General features: G+C 41.1%; 2 protein-coding genes across 9 annotated transcripts in view; one reads left to right on the top strand and one right to left on the bottom strand.

Moving 5' to 3' along the window:
• Positions 1-46: 46 nt before the first annotated feature.
• On the bottom strand, positions 47-20,912 carry INTS10 (integrator complex subunit 10). 5 transcript variants are annotated; one of them, XM_048049717.2, is made up of 18 exons: positions 20,733-20,912; positions 19,842-19,909; positions 19,199-19,302; positions 18,017-18,156; positions 17,191-17,272; positions 16,708-16,848; positions 16,151-16,322; positions 15,470-15,639; positions 12,318-12,451; positions 11,392-11,548; positions 10,683-10,765; positions 9,963-10,115; positions 8,755-8,863; positions 8,299-8,378; positions 7,669-7,831; positions 6,478-6,571; positions 2,420-2,497; positions 47-427 (listed from the first exon to the last, which is right to left on the bottom strand). In XM_048049717.2, the coding sequence occupies exons 1-18, from the start codon at positions 20,859-20,861 to the stop codon at positions 271-273; spliced, it is 2,214 nt and encodes a 737-aa protein (XP_047905674.2). In that variant the 5' UTR covers positions 20,862-20,912; the 3' UTR covers positions 47-270. The 5 variants fall into 5 exon arrangements, with proteins under 5 accessions (XP_047905674.2, XP_047905675.2, XP_047905679.2 ...); XM_048049718.2 differs by having other exon boundaries at positions 11,392-11,545; positions 20,733-20,911; XM_048049722.2 differs by having other exon boundaries at positions 19,838-19,909; positions 20,733-20,883.
• Positions 20,913-21,050: 138 nt separating this feature from the next.
• CSGALNACT1 (chondroitin sulfate N-acetylgalactosaminyltransferase 1) overlaps positions 21,051-25,641 on the top strand; it is a 63,702-nt gene continuing 59,111 nt past the window's right edge. For all 4 annotated transcript variants that reach the window (XM_066996280.1, XM_048049732.2, XM_048049738.2 and 1 more), the window contains exon 1: positions 21,051-25,613. The gene's annotated coding sequence lies outside the window, so the exon portion shown is untranslated. The remainder of the gene's footprint in view (positions 25,614-25,641) is intronic.

Consider the following 25,641-nt stretch of genomic DNA (forward strand, 5'->3'; position numbering starts at 1 on the left):
AAAAAAAAAAAAGCACCACCACCAAAACAAATAAAACGTTAAAGAAGACTTTTTAAACAAAGTTTTATTTATAAAGTTTGATCTATCCCTATGAGAAAATGAAGCTGTGAACAAACACCAAGCACTGTCTGTGTATTACAAAGCCTGTAACTCACAGGGAAGCTTATTTATGACTTCAGATGTGTGATTTTCCACTGCTCTGCTGCCATTAATACAATTAAGAGCCTTTCCCTCTGTCCATAAAAGACACTGCATCGTGATCCAGTCCATTCAAGAAAGAGTCTGAAGCAGCAGTATCTTCTCGTTAATGCAGAACCTATGCAAGACCACCATGAGATTTTCCCCACAGCGTGAGACCTGGCGCTCCATGGCCAGGCGGAAATCTTCTTTCACTCCTTTAGTTATACCTCGGGTAACTGTGTGATGCCTTAAGCCACGAAGGAAAGAGAGAGACAAAATCACACGAGGGTTATTTGGTGCACTACAGAAATCTAAGAAGTGCTAGGTGTCACTAACTATTTATCTACTGTCCACACCTGAGTTTATATAAGGTGAGCTGAAGTGTGTGTGCTATGCTATTTTTTCAAAATCGAGTATTTAGTAGTTTACGAGTCTTTTAAAAGATAGAAATTCCATCAACGTCTTTGCTCTCAATGCTTTGGTTATAGTGGCTGTTGGGGAGGGAAGGGGGGAGAGCTGCAGTTCTGTCTAACAGGAAAACCTGCTCTGTTAACCCAGTGTTCTCCCTGAGTGGGGATGGGAATTTCTATTTTTTTCCTCTACCCTTACAGCCCAGGCCCCTTCCTCCCTGTCAACAGTTCTATAAATGGTTGGGGTTGAGAAAAAAAAAAAAAAAAAGGCTGAACCTGCTTTGTCTAAAGCAAGGGGAGATACAGCTGCCACCATAAAGAGCAGAGAGCATCTTGTACCAGTAGGAGAGTGCAGGAAGGAACTACATAATCCTATGGGCACTGATTGCTCTGAGTAACACGAGGCACAGTGAACACTTGGCAGGCCAACACAAAGCACAAAATTAAGCCAGGCTGTGAGTGTGCATCAGTAGAAGCCAGCTCCTACAGGGATACGAGACGCCAGGCAGAGTGCATTTATTCTGAGCAGAAGTTCAGGACTTGTTTTCAGACAGAACAAAGGTCCTGCTACTGAGCAAGCTAAAGCAGTGGTGGCTGGTGAAACTCAGGATATTCCCTGTTAAAGCCCTTTCTTATTAAAAGTTCTTTGTCCTCATGCTGGCCTGCAGCACTCGATAGCTAAAGTTTTGGCTGTAGAACAATGTTCTGCAGTGCCAAAGCACTAAGCTTTACTTGCACTGGTCCAGAACTCAGTACACCAAGATCCAGACTTTGTAATATCTACCTGCAAGCCATACTTGGGATGGGAGGCAAAGGGTATGAAATAAAAGCCTTAGCACTACTGAAGGGGCAGCATACGTTAAACGAGAGAGAAAAAGTATAAATGTTAACTCTGAGAGAAGGCCTGAGTCAGTGACGAGAAACAAAGAGCTGGGCGAAACCCAGCACACACAGTGGAAGAAAGAAAGGAAATAAAGGTTGAAGGCATCTATGCCAATCCAGAGATGCTGGAAATGAAGAAGGGCAAAATATAGGAATTGCCCTCATCAAAAATACCACCCCATCTTTATTTAAATCAGCAATTCCAGCAGTTGAGAGGAAACTTCTCGAAGTGGAATTCTGATCCCAGTCACTACCCTTCTGCCTAAACAGCAGAGACCTCTGCAACATGTGGAAAAGGCAAAGAGGCTACTGAAGAGACTAGAGCCAGGGTGGGCAAAGTAAAATTGCACTAAAAATACTCCAGCATACTCAGAATTTATGGGATAAGCCATTTTCCATCTTCACTGCCTTAAACATTGCTGGCCCGTGAGCGCTAGGGTCAGCTGCAGCCTAGAGGACAACATGCAACCCACAGCTACCGAGCGAGCCAGCAGCACTCCTGAAGATGTCTGTCATTAACAGCTGGGCAACAGAATATGTTTCAGAACAACTTAAATGATGAAAAGTAACTACAAACGGATACAGAAACTAATATCTTGAAAAGAAAGAGTTATACACTTGTAACTAACATCTTTAAAAGAAAGGGTTATTACGCATTTGGTACTATGTGACCGAACCTCAGCATCATTTGGGGGGAAACTTCTACATTTTGGTTTAAGTTCAACAGTGATTATTAAAATTGAAAGGACACGGATACTGGCAATTTATGGGAAAAATAAAAAGAAATGTTATAATAGAACAACATGGTTTGCCAGGCAATGTAGGCACAAATGGAGAAAAGAAAAAAAAAAAGATACATATTGAGTAACAAATTGCTGAAGACCATGGGCAGTAAAACATGTTGACAAAACACAGCACACTATGAGCGGGGTTTTTCCACTTGGTACCTGTCGGCAGTCTGTATGCTGGGCTGTAGCACAGGTATGAATTCCTGTTGCAGTAACCCCATGGGAGGGCTAGAAGTCCTTTAAAAAACAGCAAATAGCAGCATTCAAACACCCACACGCCAACTCACCCTTCGGTGCAAAACAACTCCAGAAAAAAAAAAAGGGGCAAGAGGGAACGAGGGTGAGACCACAGAGCAGTACGACCGCCAGGCAGCCGCAGGGGCGCAGGACCCACACAGCATCAAACATGCACACATCCCCAGATTCACCGTGAGGCTGCTCTGCAAACGTGGTCTGAACACACACTCTTAATTTTTGGACGGTTACACCGGGAGAAAGGGCAGCGGTAGGTGCAGAAACCTCTTCACCGTTGTGTTTACAAGGCCAACCAGGAAAGGTTTCACCAGCGGCGCAGGGCAGACGCCGCGGCCTCCCCGCGCAGCCAGCGAGCGCGTCAGCCAGCAGGGAGAGCCTGGCGAGGGATTTGCTGCTGAGCTCAAGCCACGTGCATGCACAGCAGGTATCAGCCACGTTGAGTGCACGACAGTGTTTGCTACAGGTTGCGTAAGTATCTTTTCGCTAGCCCACAAACGGCCTTGTTCACTCTTCCAAATTCCAACCACGCACGAAAGAGGCTGCTGGAGGACGTCACGGTGTCAGAGCAGAAAAGCCTGCTTAGAGCAACCTCCCACTGCCAAGAGGAATGTTTGAGGTAACATTTGCAACCAGGGCTGCAGGAACCAGCCACCAAAAAGTGTCTCAGCTAAAAAGCATTTGTCTTCTCTGTGAAGTAAGCTCCTCATCTCTGTGTGCTACCTATAGCACAGGATAATAACCTCACGCTTCCAGCCTAGAGCAAATCCAATGCCCCACATAAGGAGGAATGAGAAATCTGGGATACAGAGAACAGGTCTAGTTTCTTAACCCAGGTTTCTCAAAACATAACCTCAGTGTTATTTAGGTACCCAAATGCTGTGTAACTCGCTCCCATGGATGCTAAGGAGGAGCTGAGAAGCAAACTTACACTTATGTACCTCTAATACTGAGTTAGCTGAGTTACTTCAGATTTACAGGTGGGCATTTTGATTAGTACCTAATTTTTTTAATGAATACGGATGGAGAGCCACACTAAAAAAAAATACAACCTCAGAGAAGGGACATTTTAGTAGTACAAAAATGCTCTGCAGTACAGATAAAATAACCTGAAGTAAAATATTCACAAGAATTATTCAATTATACGAGATACTTTTTCAAGAGCTCTTGGCATGACTGAGTCCAATATTTGCAAAAATGGACATGGGGAATAGAAAATGAAAAGGAGCAGCAACGTGGTGTTGGTCCCAGGTGGCAGATGTTTGCAGAAGGAATTCTGCACAACTGAGTCTTCATTACCATTTGCAAGATCTACCATCGGGGTAAACAAACCCAAGTGCACAATCAGAATAAAAATTACATTTTTAAGATGATTTGTTCCGCTTCAAACCAACTTAGATTTTTTTCCTCTATACCCAAGGAAAGATGAGATAGGAATGTAAGCAGAGGCAGAAAATTCATCAGCTTTCACATCAAGTTTATGCAGCATTTGGGAGACTAAGATTAGTCTAGCTACATTAAAACTATCAAAAATAGGAGCATGATTTCAATCAGTCGTTTCTTGCATTCTGTTCTTTTCGCCTTTAATCTCACTACCTAATGCTGCCACCACTACCAAGTATAATCAGTAAAACCATGAAACACGGCTTGTCTAGAAGGGAGTTTAAAGGCAAAAAATAGCTGAATTCAGAGCTCATTGGACACATCTTTCTGGCAGCGCAAACGAGCTGGCTGTATCACCAGATAAAACCAAAACCGTGGACCTTCATATTCTCACCACTGTTACAAGCAAAGGGAAACCTTACAAGCTGCATATATATTTTGCAGGACCCAGCTATAAGTCAAAGCTTCCAAGATCTAACTTCAGCTTTTTAAAGCCACATTGCAGTTTGCTTTCCTAGGTTCAGAAAAAGGAGTGTTGGAGTGTTGCTCCCTATAAAGTATAAGGTACTGAGGAAAAGTCTTGGTAGAAGAACATGGAATTCACCCAGGAAGAAAACTTCCTACAAGTACATCATGATACAAAAACCTGTCCTTATAAACAAACATACAATACCTGTAACATATTTCCTGTTAATTATGACACAGGACTGCTATACACATTTATTCTGATGAAAGATCAAGCAAAGGAGTGATTGCTTTGTCTTTGGGCTGCGTGGCAAAATCACAAGAGTTTTTCTGTCCGTGACTGAACAGGATCCGAGCTGCCTCTGATGATTATTAGGAAGATGATGCAGCAGCTCCAACAACCAGAACTGTTGATAGTTTTGAAAGGCAAGAGCCAGCCTGCAAACCATTTAAAGGCAGCTCCTTAATGTTCTAGGAAACAGGACGGTGCTGATGCACTTTACCTAAAACTCCAGCTGGGGGAAGCAGTGAGCTGCTGAGGTTGACACTGTTCCTTGACTCCATCTCTGTGCCCTAAAAAATATCTAAAAAATATTTGGGGTACCGGGGGAGCAGACATCACCTACTATCAGTGAACTGCACCCTGAACACCGTCTCCCATCAGCTTGCTGATGAAGTGCTTCCTCTCCTACAGATCTCGGCCACGTAAAAGACACTCTACTCTCTTCCAGCTGGACGGGGTATTTGGCCATTTTGGTGTAATAAGCACAAAGAAATGGACCTCTCTTCTCCAAGCATTTCCATGACTCAGGAAACACAACACTAGTCAACAGGAGGTCAAAAAGAGATTGCTGTCTTGCTAGACACACTGCTCGCCACCCGCTTTCTGACTGGTGAGGTCAGAACACTAAGCAAATGGAAGTAAAAGCGGTGACGCAGTGAAATAGCACTGAACTATTACAACTAACTAGAGACAGCAGCTAAAAAGTTACGAGGTGTGGTCTGCTGCAGTAAATGCTCTTGCTGACACAGACTACCACTTAACATCATACGTAGTGCAGCACACCCTGATTTTTGTTTCCATACAGCTGGTTAAACACAAAAAGTATTTAATACAAATTTAAATACAAAAGTGAAATACAGCAAGGGTAAAAGTTTGAAAATCAAGAGCTTAAAAGAGAAGGTTCTCTGTCACATAATTAAACATTTGAATTTCTTTTTCTTTTCTTTAAGTAGACCTAGTTCCTGATTTTCGTGTCGGTTACCTAGAACTTTAGAAAATCTATTTACTAGTCCAATATTTGGATGGTTATCTAATACAAGGCTCCCACTTTTGAAAACTTTAGCCCACTTCTAGTTAGAAAATGAATGGCCAGAATACACTGACCCTAACTGGAATTTTGACAAATTTTCCCAGTCTCCCTCACGTAAACCAAAGTACCACAAGTCCTAATAAACAACCAGGAAATTTCAAAATGTTCTGCCTCTAAACCTTGCAGCAGATACTTGTTCAGTCTTGACTCAAAACTAAGAACACCTAGGAAGTTAATCTAAATTATTAATTTTCTTCAGCATCTTGTAATAAGCTGAGCAGAATAAGCTGTTCAGCACGTAGCAAGAGATGACCTGCTAGTTCAGACAGAAAGGTTATTAGAGTTTACCTGGAGAGTAATTTAATCTAAGTTTTTCATCATTCAGTGGTCTTTCATAACTTTGACTGCAACAAATAGTGCTTTCTGGTTGGCACGGCTGTTCAGCAAAATTATTAATAACAGCTTGCATTTACGCCTCGTTATTTAAAGAATTCCTGTAAAGCATAAGTGTCTGGTTGAAACAGCAAACTGGTGATTACTGTGATATGAATCACTCTAAAGCAAATGCAACACTTAAAAACAAAGTTCTGTAAAAGGAATTTAATGTTGAAGAACCCCACAAAAGGGTTCACAGGTCACTGGGAGAGTCAGAAAAAGAAATTCACCACCTTGTTTGAGCTCCTTAAATTTAAACTCAAAGACATGACAGACTTATTATCCTGAAGATTACGTGAAAGCAAAGACAACCAGAACATACTTTTTTTTTTTTTTAAAGAAAATAGTAAACTCTTTTTTTATCCTTACTTGATCAGCATTGCTTGATTTGGCAACAGTTCCAGATGAATTTTCCCTCCTTCCTGTGTTCTTAAATAAGCAAATTCCTCCAACATATCAATATCTGAGGAAAACGTTAAAGATTTGAGTAGGGAAAAAAAGAGAACATTCTTCCCTTTCCAGAACATCTGAAGCCACACTACTGAAAGGACAGTCAAAATTAACAGCTACTGAAACATCTCATTCTTAAAAGTGCCGAGATCATAGCATGTATCCCTAACACTCCAGAAATTAGTGGGAAATGACTTTTTAATGTGCAAAATACACATCAGGCGATTTGTTTTCGTATGTACAGTCAGACAGGGGTAAAGAAAGCTCATGTCATTAAGACCATCTTTCCAAATTTCCTGTTTGATTTTACTTTCTTTTCCAGCACTGCACAATATCAAAGCAGTGCATAGTGAGGCTGGGACTGAAGGAAATGCTGGCACATACCACCCTTTTTAGTTTTCTATTTTGGTTCTTTACTTAGCTTTTCTTCTTTTTTTTTTCTTCTTCTTTTAATACCACTCTCATTGCAGCCTCCAAATAGGGCTTCAATTTAATTGTCTCAGATAGGAGTTAGACCCTGTGCTTCCTGGGGACCGCAGTTAGATGGCTATTTGGGTTAAAATTAAACACTAAGCTGTCCACTGTGTGTGTGCTGACCAAAGCATACCCTAGATATCTGACTATAAAAATCAGATGTGCTTTGCATGAACTTTGACATTACTTGTTATCTCGCTCAGCCCAAAATCTTACTCACGGAAAGCATTCAAAAATAGTAATGGCTATTATTCAACTCCTGGAAGCGCAGGTATCACTTTACCTTTTTTTTGTTATCCACAGCTATGGATGGGCATAGCAAAACAAATAGTATAACGACATAAATATCTTACTGAAAAGACTTGCATTAACAGTCTAAGCTGGCGCTGCTTTTCTGAATGAAAGTGCAACTGCAGTGTACTTATGGGTACTCTCAAGTGCCTGAACAGGTAACAGAAGACCTATTTATAGTCCATTATGCACTGCCACCTATTACAAGAGGCTCGCACAGTATGTAAATAAATATGGAATACGATTCATGGAGAAGAGCTGCTGCTGAAACTATCTAACAGCTTTTTCAACACCCCAGCACATAATTTTGGATGTGAAAGACACTCCCGGTTACAGAAAGGATACTTGTGACATAGTTGAAGAAATTCTCATACTGGAAGTTTCCCTGTTGGCAGATTTTGTTGATGGCTTTCAGGAACAAGTTCTCACCCCTTGGCCACTCGTGCTGAAGCAGAACAACAACGTGGCCCAAAGCCATATCATCTCTGCTGTCTGTGAAAGCTCTGAGCTGCAGGGGAAAAAATGACATGGAGAAGATCAGAAAAGATACATTACTCTTTAAAAATATATTGGATTTATCTCACTTACACCTGTGCAAATACAAAACAAGCTCTTTAGAAGCATATTTCATTCTGCCCTAACATATACATTTAAAATAGATTGGAAAATTCCAGGCAAAATACCGAATTCTCTCCAATGACTTATAAGAGAAGTCTGGATACAGACAGTGATATTTTGAGATGAATCGTACCTTCTCTGCCCCGAACCAATGCAAATAGAAGAGAAAAAAAGAGAAAAAATCCTCCTCCTTCCCCCCCCAAAAAAATTACCTTCCACAAACACATTTAGGTGAGAAGGACTTGAGGCAGAGCCCTTCACACCTAGCTGCACCACTGGGATAAGGCCATGCAGTTTCAGGACCCCAGTTACACACACTAGGTCCTACAGACATGTGAGTTGCAGCCCATAGCTTACCTTGAAACAAGCTAACAGTAGATGAAGGCAGTAAGGCATGATAGCTCTACTGGTACACGGCCAAAGCTTCAGATCAGACCCTGTAACAGAATAGTTTATCACAGACTTCTTCAGCGCTCTTATGATTCTCTATGTTTGGAAGAAGTAAGAATGAAGAAAAACAACTATACAAGTGCCAACAATCTGAGGCAGGGAGGAGAACTTTGAAGGTAAATTACAACTGATTCAAAATGTGAAGTCACATATTAAAAAAATTATTCTTCATTTCTCTTTTTCCTGTGATAGGACTTTGTCACCAAAACACTTTAACGGGTACCAGCAGGAAAACCATTCACAAGTGAAGAACTGCCTCCCTTTTTCATGACACAAAAAGAGAAGAATTATATACATTATATACTCAACCAAAACACAAGAATTAAAATTGACACTGAGTTTAGGGTAGTAGCAGCTCCATACCTTTTCTGAATTTAGACTTTACTTTAGGTTGCTCCTCTTGTACTTTACCTCCTTCTTGTATTGGAAGTAAAATATAGCACATGAGGTCAAGCACTTTTTCGCATGTTTGCTATAAAAAGAACAGAGACAAGATAATGCTAGTTAATTAAGGTTCTTAAATACAGCTATGTTAATAATGATTCAGGCACTGCAAAAGAAAAAAAAAAAAGAAAATTCTCTGATAGAGCTTCAGTAGTCTTAATATGCAACTTAGTTTGGCTGAAAAAAGACATGGCTGTGATACGAATGCCATTAACCTCTGAGTGCCTGAAACCATTTTAATTGTGAAAAATATGTGTGTTGGCATTCTTCACTTCAGGAGTGTTAGATCAATAGAACTACAATCCAATACTGTTTTATCTTGAAAGATTAAGTTTTCAAATTAATTGTTGGAATAGTTTTTAAAAGCTTGTTCTGTCAATGGTAAAAATAGAATAAGAAAATGACAATTTGACAGTATGACAAATGTTATAAATTTTAATGCTATTTCCTAGAGACGGCAAGATGTCTGAAGGGATATATAATCAGATTTCTAATGAAAAAGTAGCAAGCTGGAAGAAAAGACTAGTCCAATAGTTCTAGGATGACCTGAGATCCTGAGACCCAGCCATTCTTATTAGCATTCACACGAACTCACCTGCACCCTGCACTTCTGTAGTATTAAAAAAAAACAAAAAATACATATTCCGAAGGAAAAGCAAGCTCACTTGTCAGGCCAGCCCATATTGTTTTGGAGTCTCTTACACTGTCTGCTGATAACTAATCATTTTTTAAGACGATCACAAAATTTTATTTTCCATATACCTTTTCTTGCCTCCGCCACATAAAGCCTAAACCTAAGGACTTTCCCCTCATATTTAAAACTGTTTGTTAACTAATTCAAAATCAAGGATACTCTGATATGCAACTGAAACACTTGTAGCTATGGTAAATCATAACCAAACACCCCAAATTATAACCACCAAACAGACTGTATATGGTAGATGCTAATGGTCAGATTAGACAGGAATTGCAATTATTTTCCCTGTGAAGCATGTTTTTTCTGTAGACCCTGGCTTACGTTTGATGCCCTGTTGGAAGCAGGATGATGGGAAAATTCAAAGGAGGGAGACAAATGGGAACCACAGGGTCAGATGATGAAAGACCAGTGGGTGGAATGCTGTACATACCCGATATTCTCCAAGGGCAAAATGGCATGTTGCTAACTGGATTAGTGCTCTCTGATTTTCTAGTGAGCCTTGTCCTGTAATTTGCTGTGGAGAATGAGAGCCCTGAAGAGCTGCCAAGTGATGGAGGCTGCTAATTGCTTTTTTGTACTGCCCCTTTAAAAGGAAGATAGAAAAAGACAGTATTAGGGTCTTCTGTAGAAGGGGTAGAAAGATTGAGATAAAAATTCCCTTATAAAAAGCTTTCAAATGAATGCTTGGATGGTATCTGCAATGGTAGGATGGGATCTGGAATGAGAACAATCAGCCTAATTTTTAAGAAGAATGATAAATGTTAACTGAGACATTTTAAAACCTTCTGCTATTTGAAAATTATTCTCTCTGACTGTATTCCAATAGAATGCATTAGCAGATGAATAAACTACACCGTTCTTCCATCACACTATATGTATCCACTGGTCAAAATGCCAATGCCAAGGTCTTCTCCATATGATGAGATCAGCTGGACTCAACAATCAGCTAATTAGGACAGAAATATTGTAAGTAGGGTACCTAGTCTGCGATAAGAATGGTATGATTCCATCCCCCAAAGGGTCCCACTTTAAAGGATAGAACCAGTAGTCACGTAAAGCAGTCATACTGGCTATTCAGAACAGCTGTTCACTAAAAGAGCAACATTATGTCATTTTTATTAGCTTTTGCTTGATTTTTTTTTTTTTTTACCTGGTAGATAATCATGTCTGTAAGAAAGATTCTTAACCAAAGCCAGGTTTCAGTCTTCCACGACAAACAAATTCTAGTGAACTCTGCGTAAGTGATCAGAGAAGGAAAGGGAAAAAAATGAAGCATATCACAGCTTTTGGTTAAAAAACAACTATGTAGAAAAAATACAGCTGAATTTAGAAATGAAAACACAAAACAGTAAGAGTGTGAAATCAAAAATAGGATACCCTCTTCCTATGTAATCACAGTTTCATTACATTTTTCTTCATAGTGTCCAATAAAAGCTGCTAAATGACAGTATTTGCCAGCTTTTTAGAAAATCAATTTGTTTTCCAGATTATCACATCTTATTAGAAAGAAAGAGGCACAATCTAAAACTTATTTTCTTAAGCATGAATTAAAGGAGCAATTAGCAGCACATCCTCATCTAGTATTATCAGCACTACTACGAGTCAACTGCTCCTTCAGCGAAAGCTGCTTCCACAAGAAGTGCGGGTGAATAACCAAAGAGCAAAACAAAAGTCAGAAACAAAACACTCAGAAATGTCACAACTGGTAAAGCTTCTTATTGGAACCCGGATCAAAAATACTAAGGATACAAAGTAAGCTAAATTTTAGGTATCCCAATGACAGAAATTCTGTTTTAACAATACTAAAATGACAACAATGAAGTGTAAATACATGTAGCCTTGCCTGCAGTTAGCCTTACCTTTGTCAAGTGATTCCAGGGAATAGAGCAGCTCCCAGCTCTCTCTTGCCAATTTAAAGCTCTCTAATACTTCAATAGAATTCGCAAGATCTGCCTTATTTACTGCTATATGGCGACTTCGTGCCTTCCCAGAAGGATCCTCATCATCTGAGCTCTGCTTAACAGTCAGTAAAAAACAAAGATTCAATTCTTATTGTATATTTATTTCAAAGGATTCTAAGTCACAGAAGTTCCACTTCACAAAAGCAAACAGTTCCGTACTAGAGATGCCAAGATTCTAGTTTCAGTGTCTTTAAGTGACTTTTCATTATTTCGCTTAGTTCGTTCTAACATTAAAACAATTTGTTTTGCTACCAACTCAGGGGCATAGCATGATAAACAGTGTTCCAAAAGAGTTCTTTCTGATAAGCACAGTGTACCATGACCACACTTCAGCCAGATTATCCATTAAAGGACATACACTTTACACTTCAGCACTCTGTTTAAGCCTTCAGCAGCATAATGCAAAGAAAATGTAATTCTTGTGTAAGTGTGGGTACTTCTATCAACAGAGAAATTCCATGAAACAGTGGTCTTCCACTATTAAAGAAACAAATGTATTCACAGTTCCAATAATGAAAAGTCAATTAATTTGGAGGTTTACCTGTAGAAGATCTGACTGCTATAGTTACCATTCTTAGCACTTTCTGCAGTCTCTGCTGGGCTCCTTAAAACTGAAATATTCTTATCAGCACATAAGTGCTAGAAAAATCCTTTTATTCTTGCTGGTTTTAGCCAAAAAGTATGTCTGCAATACTGTGGTCAGAAACAGCTATTCCAGGGTAGTGCTAAAAATACATCTATCCCATCTATGTCAAAACCACTGTTGTCTAAATTCCAGCACCAATGCCATTCTTATTCCATACAAAAAGGCCTAAAGGAGTTACCATTGTTTTTTCTCTTCCCTCTGCAAGTTTCCTCTTTTTGTGTATGTGTTTGTTACGATCGATATCTGTATCGCCATAGACATTGGTCACATCCTCAAGAAGAATCAGTGGGGCTTGGTTCGGAGCATTTGGACCTGGACATAAAGATAAATTAGACCAAGATGTTATAAACAGATCTGAAAAGTCTTGTGCCTACACCAAGCTGGTTGTGCTTCCTTCATGAGTATGGATTATAATGTTAGAGAATAACTGAATTGAATTTCAGATTGTAAATTGTATAAGCTTAAGCAATGCTGGTAAAGCTGTTTTTCCTCTAGGCAGCCTCATGGTGAAGGTTACAACACATTTACCAGACGTCACAAGAGTTTACTTGAGGACCTTAGGGCATGTATTTGAACCCTTTCCTTACAAAGCAGTCACAAGATATTCTCAGGCAGCATGTCTTTTCTCATCAAGTATTATTTGCTCTTTTATTTTACGAGTACAATTATTCAACAGGTAAACAGAACAAATGGCTCTGAAGTTAACAGCCACAAAGAGCAATATTCTCAAAACATACTCAGGAGAAGTCAAAGCAATATGCTGGCAGGCTCAAAGAAGCGAGTGTATTTTATAATGAGATTTTCCTAGTATGATCTTTCAGCGTCAGCTTTGTCCCCGCTGATTTCACTCGTACAGAAACTCCCATCGTCACTCCCAAAACCTCTACAGAAGCCTCATTTTGAAGCACAGAAGACATCAATTTCTACTTCCACTGGTGTCACAGAACACCCCATGGAATCTGGTACCTGTTATTTCAGATCTTAATTGCTTAAGTTTTATCATTTATAAAATGGGACACCACCTCCTATTCTCAAACAAGACTGGTATGTGGCCAGTACTGAGAAAGTCTTCCCTCCCAAAATATTTTCTCCGTTTGTACAATTGAATTGTACATAGATGTGCAAAGCTCAGACAAAGAGAAATATAAAGGAAGAGGGAAATGCATTCATCTCTTTTCCCATTTTGAAATCTCTGCCTGACAAGACAGTAACGCCAACAAGTACTTTCAGTACTTGCATTTGTTCTGTTTCTGTGTGCAGGATAAAAGACTAAGGCCTCATTCATAACTGCAAAAAAAACGATTTGAAAGCACAGTATAAGGAGAATCTGTTTCAACTCTTGACATGAAGAACCCATATTAAGCTTTTCCCATCTACTCAAAAAATGACGTGTAAGCCGTCCACTATAACAGAAGTTCACACAACAACAAACAACATGCCATACTTTAACAGATGATGATTTTATCTCATTTGACTGAAAGGTCCCCTACACAAAGGCTACAACCAAATGAAATCACCTAACCTGCATCATCAGGCACTCCACTGTGTTACAATCTAACCTGTGTACACTTAAAACATTATTCAAGTCATTAGGTAGAAAACAGTATCCATGAGAAAACAGATATGGAAGCACCACCACCGGGATGCTGGAGGAGTTTTCATACTAAAATCTCCAGAACTGCCTACCTGCAATACCTGAAAAGAAAGGAGTGGGTTTTTCTTTTACTCATACTGCTTTCAGTGAGCACCAGTTAAGCAAGCGCTTTCTTTTCCAAAGAAACACGCTCTTCTCAGTAGCAGGCAAGCATACTGTAGTCTTTATTCCACAATCTTCAATACGAAAACCAAACTAAACCTCACCCCTTACTTGGGCTGCAAACTTTCTCTTACATTACTGAATTAGACACAGCTACACAAAGAGACGCGTTATGTTTCTCAGCCCAACCGTGCTCTAGAATCTGGGCTTACAGAGTTTTTAATTGATTTCTAGCACACAGTGTTATAAATAAACCCCTAAAAGCATCAGCCCAAATAGCAGCTCCTGCCAAGCCTGCAGGCAGCCGGAGAGGTGTGAATTGCCTCATTCACTTCTCAAGTCCCCAACAAGGCAGATATGAATTATGTAAGGAAAATGCACTGAAAAGCTTTCTTTCAAGAGGTCTCCTGCAAGCCCACACATGTGACAAGAAACTCACAGATCAAAGTTAAGAGCTACTGGACAGAGTAGGCGACAGCTTTTTTCCCTACCGCTACACTTCCTGCTCCAAAATAGGCAGGATCTTATTCTACATTTCTACTGTGAGCCCTTCAAGACAAGTAGGAAAAACCCTAATGATAGAAACGATACAAAAGCCACCAGATACCATTGCACTTTAACACTAAAGCAGAAATGAGTAGGAGACTTGGAACTATTTTCCCGATGTCAGGAAATGATGGAGGGTACCAGAAGATACGCACTCAAAGGACTGCAGTGTGATATCTCAGTACACTCTTTTTTTTTTGGTGGTTTACTCTGAAAACATGAGCTTAACCATACTCAATTGTACAACTTGGAAAGGAAGATTTTTACATGTGCCTTACTTCCTTTCTCCCACAATTCAGAATCAAGCAGCTAAAACTAACACACAGCTAAAGAATCTCACTATACCACTGTAACATTTCTTTCCTCTGGATCAAAACAATAAAACCCAACTCAATTAATTCCTGTATTCATAAATTTAAAGTGACTAAGTGTTCTTTGCACACAAGCTGCCATGCTATTTGTCTTCCGAGCTTAGCTATCTACTGACATCGTTCAACTGATTACTACAAAGACAAATTGGAATTTGTGAGTTGCGAATTTCAGAAAGTATTTTTCTATTCATTTTTTGTTAGATTAATTATACATTTCTTGTGTGCTCCACACTCAAAAGTATCTTCACATATTTTGTGGAAGGTCTACAACCTTTTGACTGAAGGAAACTAGGGAAGTGACAGCTTCAAAGAATCAGAATCAGAGGAGAAAATAAGACAAATGTGATGCTGAAGGATGAGTGGGAATAAACCCTAGCGATGTTATATATAACATCTGGTCTGCTGCTTTTCTCTTCACTAGACAACCGCTGCTGGCCAAGGTTGAAACTGTAATGCTAAATTAGACTGATCTTCATTCTAATCCACTACAGCAGGTGTCATAAACTACTTCTGCTGCTGTCCGTAATGACTTCGGAGAATCTTAATGAGAACTCATGTCATTTTGTAAGATGATAGTTTTGAAAAGGGAACTGAGAAAAGATCTTTCTGACGTTAGCAATGAAAACATGAAGAACTCTTAAAATATTAGAAACTAACCTTGGAAGAGCGATGGCTGAATGTTGCTGACGTATTGAAATGCATTTTTAAAGAACACCAGCATCGTAGAATATACTACTTGATTCTTATATTTAGCATGTGCATCACTATCAAAGTTACTGATGTATCTGCAGAGGTCTTTCATCCTATGCAAAATATCACCAAAACTTCTGAGAAAGAAATAGAAATAAAAACAAAATTCAGTATGTTACACAGACTCCAAAACTAAAGGGAAGAATGCACAGTGAATATGAAAAACGTAATGTTTTGGCTCAGGAAACCCCTCAGTTGGAAGTCAGGGAAGGCTGGGAATGCAAGCCAGTGAAACTTCACTAAATATTTGCCTTCTTTTAATTTGCTGGAGCACCTAAGAAATGATGCCCCGCACTACTGTAGTTCTTGTGCATGACTTTCATCAATCAAGGTTTAGTTTAATGACTAATTTGAAAGGACTCTCTGGTTTCACTTTACACTATACAGTCTTAAAAGACAAACTGCACATTCAGAAGGATTTTCACATGAGGACAGCTTATGTAATTAATTTAATGTAAATGAATTAATGAATGAATGTAAATTAATTACACAAAATGTCCTCATGTTAAAATCCTTCTCCAGTTCTTACTATTTAAGAATTAAAATCCTCCTCGAGAAGAAATATCTGGAAAAGTACAAACTTCTTACCTTCTTCCTTTATCCATTTGCCATTCACACCTCATTCCCACCACAGACAATATTTTAAATAGCCTCTCCCAAGGATCTGTAATCTGGGATGATTTCTCTGTAAGACCATCTATTATATATTTCTGAGAGCTACGTTTGCTCGGAGACATAATATCAGAGGAATCTTGTGAACCTAAGAAAAAAAGCACATTTTTCTCTTCAAAAAGAAATCAAACTAAGATTTATTTTCAGGGAGACATGTAAAAAGGCACAGTTGAGCTTTGCGGGTAACCATTCTTTACTGAGGAGACAAAAAGGGAACAAAAAGCTTTTCTACCTTCTCTGTAAGAGAGATGATAGGCTGAATGAGGAGATCTTGAACATTTTGACCTACCTCTCAGTACATATGTTGTGAGGACTAATCAGCTGAACGATCATGAGGTATTTTTGGTATCAAAGATCTAATGAAGATCAAATACTACTACGGATCTTTCTCTAACAGATTCATTACATAGACCTCACTTCAGTAAGGCTAAAATGTATTTTAGGGAAGACTAATTTTGTAAAAATATTCTTACCTTGATATTGGCTTTCTGTCTGTGTAGATCTAGTTACATAGTTAATATAAAATTCTGCTGCTTTATTCAGGTATTTATATAACAAGCTGGCAGGAAGTCGAACATCGGGGTTATTAATTATTAGAGGAAGAACATCACAAACTAAAATAGAAAATAAAAAATCATTCAGGCTTGTGTTGTTGCTTTTTTACTATTATTATTATTATCATTATTATTCTATTTGCCCTAAGTAAGGTTTCTCAGTCAGCAATGTAAACCTCCATCTCTGTCTGACCATACACCACCAAGGATCACAAAGAACTTTACATGAATGACTGTAATACCTATTTGTGCCATATGGTCAGCTTGGCTTAATGTGGGCAGACATCGTTCTGAATAAAGTGGTTTTCTAATCTTAATATCAAGAGAGAAGTTTATGTAACTGAGAATCTTCCTGTCATTACAAGACTGTACAATAAAACAAGAATATTATTATTTTCTTACCAAATAATTTTCTAAAACAATTCACTGGGGATTCTTGGTCTTCAATACTTTCAGCCTCTAATAAAGTTTCTCCAAGGCCTACCTGTATAAGCAGAGGTAAAAATCAAACACTGTACCAGTGTTTTTAAAAACTTTTTGAATTGCAATTCAATGATGTTGAACAATTATTCAGTAGCAATTAATTACAAAGCAATTGCATGTGCTAGTACCTAATTACGAACATAAACTAGCCCTACTTTATTGCAGATGAAAAATAATGCCAGAAGATAGCAAAAAGATCAAAAGAAAAATTGTGCATGTGCCTATCAGGAAAGACATGCACAGACAGGTGAAAGCGATGGAGCTACCATGCATTACAGCTGCAGCTTGTCACCTGAACTGTGCACTCTGCCTGTTATTTCTGAGATTAACTTAAACTAACACGTTCTACCTCATACTTATAACAGGTTTTACAGTCTTTAAACTATCTTTAAACTATGCTTAAATAAAGTATGAGTCTAGTCATAACCTCAAAGCACTCTGCCCTCAATGAGAATTTACAGACAAAAAGCTGAGCAGTATTTTTCCTTAGACTACAATACGACTCTACGCTATTATTTTTTTGGCCATTCTTCTTTTTCAAAAAGCATGGAATATTCTTTGCATTTACAAAACAAATGTTTTGTTTGTTTTCTGCGTATTTTTTCCCTGATAGTAACCTCAAAGTGCAACAATCTCAACTATTAGCCACAAATTAGCCATTAACTATGAATTGACATTTCAGCAAAATCTCAAGAAACACAATGACAATGTGCTGAAAGGTTATTATGAGCTACTCTTCTCTTACCCCGTGTTGTACCACAGTCTCTGGGAAGCGTCGCAGAAGTAGTAGTAGCATTTCTGCCCTTTCTAATGTGTTAAAACACTGCTCTGTGGCCTTCAGTAGCATTTCACACTGGACTCGACCAGGAAGGGTTTCAAATAATCCTTTAAAAAAAAAAAAAAGAAAAAGAAAGAAAGAAACCATGCAACTCGCAGTGCTTGCATCGTAAAGGTGACTGACAAAGAGTAAAAGACTAGTCAATATGACGTCGCTACGCAAAATGAAAAAGATCTCCTTATATTTCAGTTTTCAATATCAGAGTCTGGAAAAAAAAAATCTGCTTCTCTAAATGAAGCCCATATGAAACCTGTATTTATTTGGGTGTGCAAAATTTGATTTAACGAGTAAGACTACTAATGAGTAGAATGCTGAAAAACAAAAATATTTGACATTTTAAGATGCTTCTTCAAGAATCCTTCTCTATATTCTTTCCTTACATACCACTTCTAAAATGCCTTTGATTTAAAAAGGTACCTTTTTTACTTTAAACTTCTCGAGACATTGAAAAGAAGCCAGTATATTCTCCCTGTAAATTGTTGCATTTTCTGTGAAAAATAAACACAATCCAGGAAAATGCAAATGTTTCCTCAACTAGAATAGCCCGTACGCAAAGAGTTACAGGCTGCTTATCCTTACAGCTTCTGAAGCATACCTTCAAACAGCAGATTATATATGATCTGTCAAGTGTAAACCCTGCTTTCGAAGCTGCCTGTGGTTTCCAGCATTGAACCTCAAGCCCTTGTGGTTACTGTCCATTTTCCTAACCCTCATTTTACACATACAAAATCACCCCATTTTAATGATCATTCATTGTTCTCTGGAATCGTTTGGACTATGATCCCTCAGTGTCCCTCCACTTCTTCACTATGCAATCACTTTTCTAGTTTACCAGACCATGCTTTACATTCCAGCACACTTAGTCTGCTCACAATAGACGCAAAGCAATGGGAATCAGCTCCTCATGTCCCTTTGTGTTTTCTAAGCCTATCGCAATGAGTAAAGTCTGAAATGATCCAAATAATCTGCAGTCAACAAGCAAAATTTAGAAGACTGACATTTACTTGCCCCACTACCTGTGTAACCAGAGGACTGACTTACCTTTAGATTCCTTCAGGATTCTCCCTATTCTCTGAGCAGAATCCTTACCTCTTAAAAACTGTGTCTGCTTGTCCTGCGAGTCATTCCTTAATGCTGATGTAATAACGCTAATCTCCCTCCATACTGCAGGCTGGTCGGGAAAATTCACAAACCTGTAACAAAGTTTGAGGCAAGGAATGCACAGCAATCTCAAAAAACTTCTCTCTGAAAGGATGGGCAAGGGCAAATGGAAAATAAAATTGCACTCTTTACTGTTCATTTTTAACGAGTGAGACATTTTCTGCTTAATTTACCTCAAAACATTCAGGGGATATTTTGGAAAACGCTGACATTTTCAGTTATACCTAGCAACAGGATGAGAGGCAATGGGCAGAAACTGAAGCACGGGAGGTTCCAGCTGAATATGAGGGGGCACTTCTTTACTGTGAGGGTGACAGAGCACTGGGACAGGCTGCCCAGAGAGGTTGTGGAGTCTCCTTCTCTGGAGATATTCAAAACCCGCCTGGATGCCATCCTGCGCAATGTGCTCTAGGTGATTCTGCTTGGCAGGGGGCTTGGACTAGGTGATCTTCAGAGGTCCCTTCCAACCTCAGCCATTCTGTAATTCTGTGAAATTTATGGCTTAGGACAGAAGCACAGAAAGAAGTGCAGGAACACAGCACTCTGGTTGCAATGCAAGGCACTTACGTACATGTCATAGAGCAGCCTGCCCGCAGACGCTGTCCTCTCAGCGTTCTTCTCAATGGTGTACATCTCATACTGCAAGAGGGAAGGGCAGGATGTGAGCCTTCCCAAACACATTTATTGATCAGACCAACTCTTCCACTCTAAAAAACCACCCACAGGTACCCACAAAGAACCCATATGTGAGGAACAGAAACTGTGAGGAAATGATTGCAACGCTGTAGAAATTATTAGACCTTACTGCTGTCTACAACTACCTGAAAGGAAGGTGTGGGGAGCTGGGGGTCAGCCTCTTCTCGCAGATAACCAGTGATAGGACTAGAGGGAATGGCCTCAAGTTGCGCCAGGGGAGGTCCAGGTTGGAAATGAGGAGACATTTCCTCTCACAAAGAGTAGTCAGGCTTTGGGACGGGTTGCCCAGGGAGGTGATGGCATCACCATCCCTGGGGGTGTTCAAGGAAAAGCTGGACGTGGTGCTTGGGGACATGGCTTAGTGGGTGACAGTGGTGGTAGGGGGACCAGATGATCGTGGAGGTCATTTCCAACCCCAATGATTCTGTGATTCTATGAAATTAAGAGGGGGGTTGAGGCTATCTAATCGCACATTATACGTACACTTCTGTATATGCGTACGTACTCTAAAAGCCATAGTATATATGCACTTCGCACTCCACAGGCGAAAAAGGAGCTTCAAACCTTTATTAGAAGCCCCGCCAGGGGGCTGCTCCCTCTCAGAGCGCCCACCCCGCCCGCGGGACCCCCGTCACCACGGCGACCGCTGGCCCCGCCCCCTTCCCCATTGGCCAGGATGCCCGTCAATCACGCAATACCGGGGGGGGGGACGGGGACGGCAGGGTGCCGCTCCTCCCCGCAGCGCCGGTGCGGCGGCAGCGCTCACCTGGATGTTGAAGTCGGCGGGGTAGAGGCTCCGCGCCGTGATGAGCCAGGCCTTGGCCGCCCACAGGTCCCCCGGCACCAGCTCGCGGGCCCGCTTCACCAGGAACTCGCAGTCCCCCTGCGCCGACATCTTGCGGCCGGCGAGCGGCGCGCACGCGCCCTGCTGCCCGCTCCCCCGCCCCGCCCCGGCTGAGGGGGTGCGCGCCCGCCGCCATCTTGGGAGGGTGCTGGGTGGGTGCGGGAGCGGCCTGTGTGGGACAGGGAGACGGGCCTTAGCGGGCTGTGCGCGCTGCTACGCTTTGTGTAGTTCAGGGGATAGTTCAGGCTCACAAAGCTTGTGCATTAATAGGGATTTTTTTTTTTTTGGGGGGGGGGGGGGGGTGGGTGTCACTCTTCATCTGCCAGGAGCCAATGTGTTAGCTCTAAAAGTCCATGGCCATAGCAGCGCTGCCAATGTGTTGCTCAAAGGTTCCTGTAGCTCAGGAGCAAAGCCTCCGACAGCAAAACCAAGGCTCTTTTTTTCCCAAAGAAACTCTCCTAGCCTTCTGCAACTTTGAGAGTTGAGATATACTTATCAGGAATTTTTGATGTTCAATGATAAGATGCTTGATTACCTTCAAGCCTTTCTGTTACTTGCCTAAAATAATAAGTTTCTCAACTTTGTCATTTTGTTTTGTTCCTTTGAAGTAGGCTGTTCATTTTTGATGTAGCAACAAAGACTTGCAGACTTTGCCCCTGAGAATTTCCCCTGAAGAAGTCTATAAAGCTTCATATCTAGGAATCAGATTATCCTGTTACGCTGTGTTGACTAAGGCATATTTTTTCCTCATTCTTTCTCAGCTGTCGCCCAAGGCCCACAGATTCTCTCACTGTTCTGGTGCAGCTGAAACCAAGTTCTTGTGTTAGACTGCTGCAGATTTTGAGTTGGGGGGAAGTGGGGGCACGACCATAGAGTCCCCGGTGTCATCTCTGGGTTTGAGAATGAAGTATCAGAGTACTAAGTATTTCAGGAGTGCCCCTTTGAAAGTGTTTGACGCTACCCATTTATCAATACCCAGCAGTGCGTGCAGGATCCTGTTCCTTGCTGCCTATCTCAGCTCTCACCATACATTTATCAGTTGCAATTTGAAGGAGCACAAAATACTTGATTCACTTGCCCGTCAGAGAGGTTGCAAAGCCACAACAGAAAGTCTGATGTCTCCCATAAAACATATACAATTTCCTCATTTTCCTTTTCTGCCTCTACTGTCCAATCTATGAACTGCTCTAGGATGGCAGAGGTCTTTTGAAATCACAGCCCCTCGATCCCCTGCCAATGCAGCAATTTTAATCAGTTGCTGGTGTGTAGGTTTATCCAGAACTCTTCCCTGTGTGCTTGTGCAGATGCATAGACCCAACTTTGAGGGGGACAAAATGGAAGTCGAAGCATTTTGCATTTTGGGACTGAACATGGTAACGTGGCTGTGTGTTGTGTGTCTTCAGTAACTGCCCTGGAAGAACTGATGGGGTGGGATTTTTTCTCCCTCTGTGCCACTTGTGAGGCCATGATCAGGATGCTATATGAGGCAACTGAAGGGCAGCAGGTATCAGAAGCTGCTTTTCAAGAGGAATGGATGTGTGAGGAGTCCTCTGCAAAACTGCTGGTGCGGAAGTGCCCCCAGACACCAGCTAGACGGAGAGACGGCAGTTTTTGAACCAGCTTCACAAGGAGTTGTAAAAACAAAATGTAGCTATTTTTAATCCAGTAGGCAGAGGAGAACTCCAGAGATGTAGGAACACTTGTGTGTGTGAGTGTGTTTGCTGGCCTCTTGGATAATTGTTTTCTTTTAAATCTGTCAATATATATTTTTTTAATTAAATGCTCTGCTGCTTCTTGCAGAGATTTGTAGAATCCTTGCCTCTGCATTTATTCCCAGAGCTGCATCTGTTTGCCCATCTACTCGGTTTTCCCAGGAAAGGAGGAGATGCAAGTCCAAGCGTTTCATCACACTGTAACTTATGCTAGCCAAGAAGCCTGAAGGGACATAGGCAAGGGTAGGAGCCACCTAATTCCTGGGAAGAATTAGCTGGTAAACTTAAGATGCCTTCCATTAAGGATGCTTGACATCTGGTTTTTGGAAGTCAAGCTGTTTGGTCTGTGATACTCATACATACAGGAGGGGGGAGCATGGGATCAGGAGAATTATAGGGTCGTGGGTTAAGTGGTATCAGAGTGAGAAACACTGATTGTTTTGTTTGTGGATGGGAGGAAAGGGAACACTGTTTTCTTCCTGTGTGGATACTGGGTCTGTCACATTGCATAGGAGTTGTACCTGTACGTGTTGGGAACAGAAACTATAGGGCTTGGCCTATAGGTCAGCAGGCTCTTTTTAGGGCTGTTACTGTGCTAGACCTGAACCGTCGATGTGTCAGTGGCTCTACATACTCATTTTCCATCCCAGGAGCCAAGTCTGGAGGTGGTGGCAGGGTTGGGCTGGTCCCGTTTGGGCTGAGACTTGATGCTTCCTCCCCACCTGGAGTGGCTTTCCCCAAGTTCGCACACAGATTGTGCTGTTTGGATTTGCACAATGCAGGGCATGCTGAAGGTCTCCATATCTCAGCCAGCCAACTAGAAGTGCGCACAGCCTCCTTCCTGCAGGAATTCGGGACCCAGCTGGAATGCCTACATGAGCCTTGTTTATCAGGAAGAGGCTTTGTGACCTGCTGTAGCAGGAAACAGGCAGCACTGACCTCAAGGCAGATTAGTCATCTGATGCTGTGAAGGTTGATGTTCCCTGGGAAGAGTGTCCTGTTTCTTGAGGAAGGCATCTGAGTGGGAAAGATAACGTATGTGGTGGCTTCAGGCACTATAGTTGCTCCAGTCAGCGCAGGGACAGGCGTACGTGATCCACAAAGGCAGTAGTGCACCAGATCATATGCGCCACAGCTGAGGCCGTATTAGTGCAGCCGTGATCCTCCAGTCATTGCAGAGCGTGTAGAAGGAGTTAAGATGGCACTGAGCAGCAGCAGAGGGCTTTGAAAGTCATTCTTCACTTCCTAAATTTCTGCTTTGGTATGATCCTAGCAGGTGGTATCCATTCTTTGTTGACTCCTGATAATTGCGCAATTCGAGTCTGACTTACTGACCAAGACTGATTTTGGCATGGTTGAAAAGGAAGCTACCTTCTTTTCTAAAGTAGTCATATAAGTATTGAAAAGATGTGAAAAGCATCATTCTCCTTAGTATTTTATGGCTGAGGCCTTGGAGAAGATGTTCTTGGAGCTAACACTGTGGTAGGGTCTGCACAAAACCTAGAGATTGTGTGGAAGGTGGTTTTGTTAACGGATCTTGTGTCCTTGGGCTCTGGGCAGAGCAATTTTTGCAGCTGAGAGGAGTCGTCTGGGCTGCCAGAAGCTGAAACCAAGTGCCTTGTTTGTCCCGTGGAGCTGAAGGATAGTAGACTGGATGCCTGGGTGATGGATGAGAAGGAAGAATAGAAGGAGACTGGGAATCCAAGAGTGGAACTGCGGAGGGTGTTTGGGATCCAGCGCAGCTCTCTATAGGCTGGCATCTGTCAGTGACCTCACAGGTGGCAATGTCAGTACAAAAGTGCATTTTTTCAGCAGATCTGGTGGTTTCTCATGAGATGACAGAATAGAGATCTCTGGCTCTAGGGCTATCTGTCATCTTCATTGCTGAATCTAAATTCTGACTTTGAAACGCTGGAGTTGGCCACAATCCACTTCATTTCTGTAATAGCCGAAAGGAGGTCTTATTAATTGACCTAATTTTAACTGAATCATAAAATAATTTAGGTTGAAAAGGACCTCAGGAGGGCATCTGGTATAGCCACCTACTCAAAGTGCAAGTAACTACAGTTTTATGCCCTAAGATGAATTTAAAAAAAAAATCCATTTCAAGGAAAGAGCAAATGGGATCAATTTCCTTCAGCCTGCAACTTGACAGTGATGAGCTGTGGGGAATCGGCGTTTATAGAGGGAAAGATTTAGATAGTCTTATGAGCAGATATTATTATTAGGAGACGTGTTAAAACACTTGCCTAGCCCCTAGCTCTAGGAAGCTGGCCCAGATTGTAGTTCCCTTCCACGCAGCATGGACAGAATTATTAATCACAAGACCCAGAGCGCCAAAGGTACGCTCACATGGCTCAAGTGACGCCGTGGCTGGAGCTCTGTGCACAGTGACTTGTCTGGGTGTGGTAAGAGCAGAATATAGCAGCATGCTGGCTGCATCTCTGGTGCTCAAAGGGGACCTTGCGTTCAATTTTCAGGGCTAAAAGCTTAGAAAATGTTGTCTTTCGTATGTAAATTAATTGTAGCTTCTCCAGAAATTTATTCTGCTGTTAATGAAAACGCTTTTTAGGGGAGAAGTTCATTTTAACCTGAAAGTACTTGAAAGGAAGCAAGTTAAAAAAAAAAAAAAAAAAAAAAAAAAAAAGCAGTATTTTCCTGTAGAGAATATTAGTGAAGAAAGAACGCAAAAAGGAAGAATTTATCTCCTGGACATACTTCCTTTCCTCCCTCTGCCTTCCTACATGTTCAGGCTCATAATGTTTCTGTGGCAACTCTGAAAGGTGCAGAAATAGAAAAGTTCTTTATTAACCAGCTGCACATTTGTCTCTGCTTTTAATTTGCTGTGATGCTGAAAAGTTTGCTCCCTAGTTTGTGTTTGGAATAGAGGCCCTGACTTGTTCTGTTCTTCTCTCCGCTCTTTGCAGGTTCTTCTCTCAGGTGTGCATGGCCTTGTCACTTGGAGTGTGATGTGCCTCGAAAATGTTGGTGTCTACAACTTTCCTTCGTTTGAGAAGCCATCCTAGTTTCCCTTTATAGTCAGCGAAGCCCAGAAGGCAGTTCAGCTGATCAGATAAAGACATAGATTGGGGTAGGTCGAACCGTGCACTGAATGCCTG

The sequence above is a fragment of the Anser cygnoides genome, chromosome 4, assembly GCF_040182565.1.
Source record: "Anser cygnoides isolate HZ-2024a breed goose chromosome 4, Taihu_goose_T2T_genome, whole genome shotgun sequence".
NCBI lineage: Eukaryota > Metazoa > Chordata > Aves > Anseriformes > Anatidae > Anser > Anser cygnoides.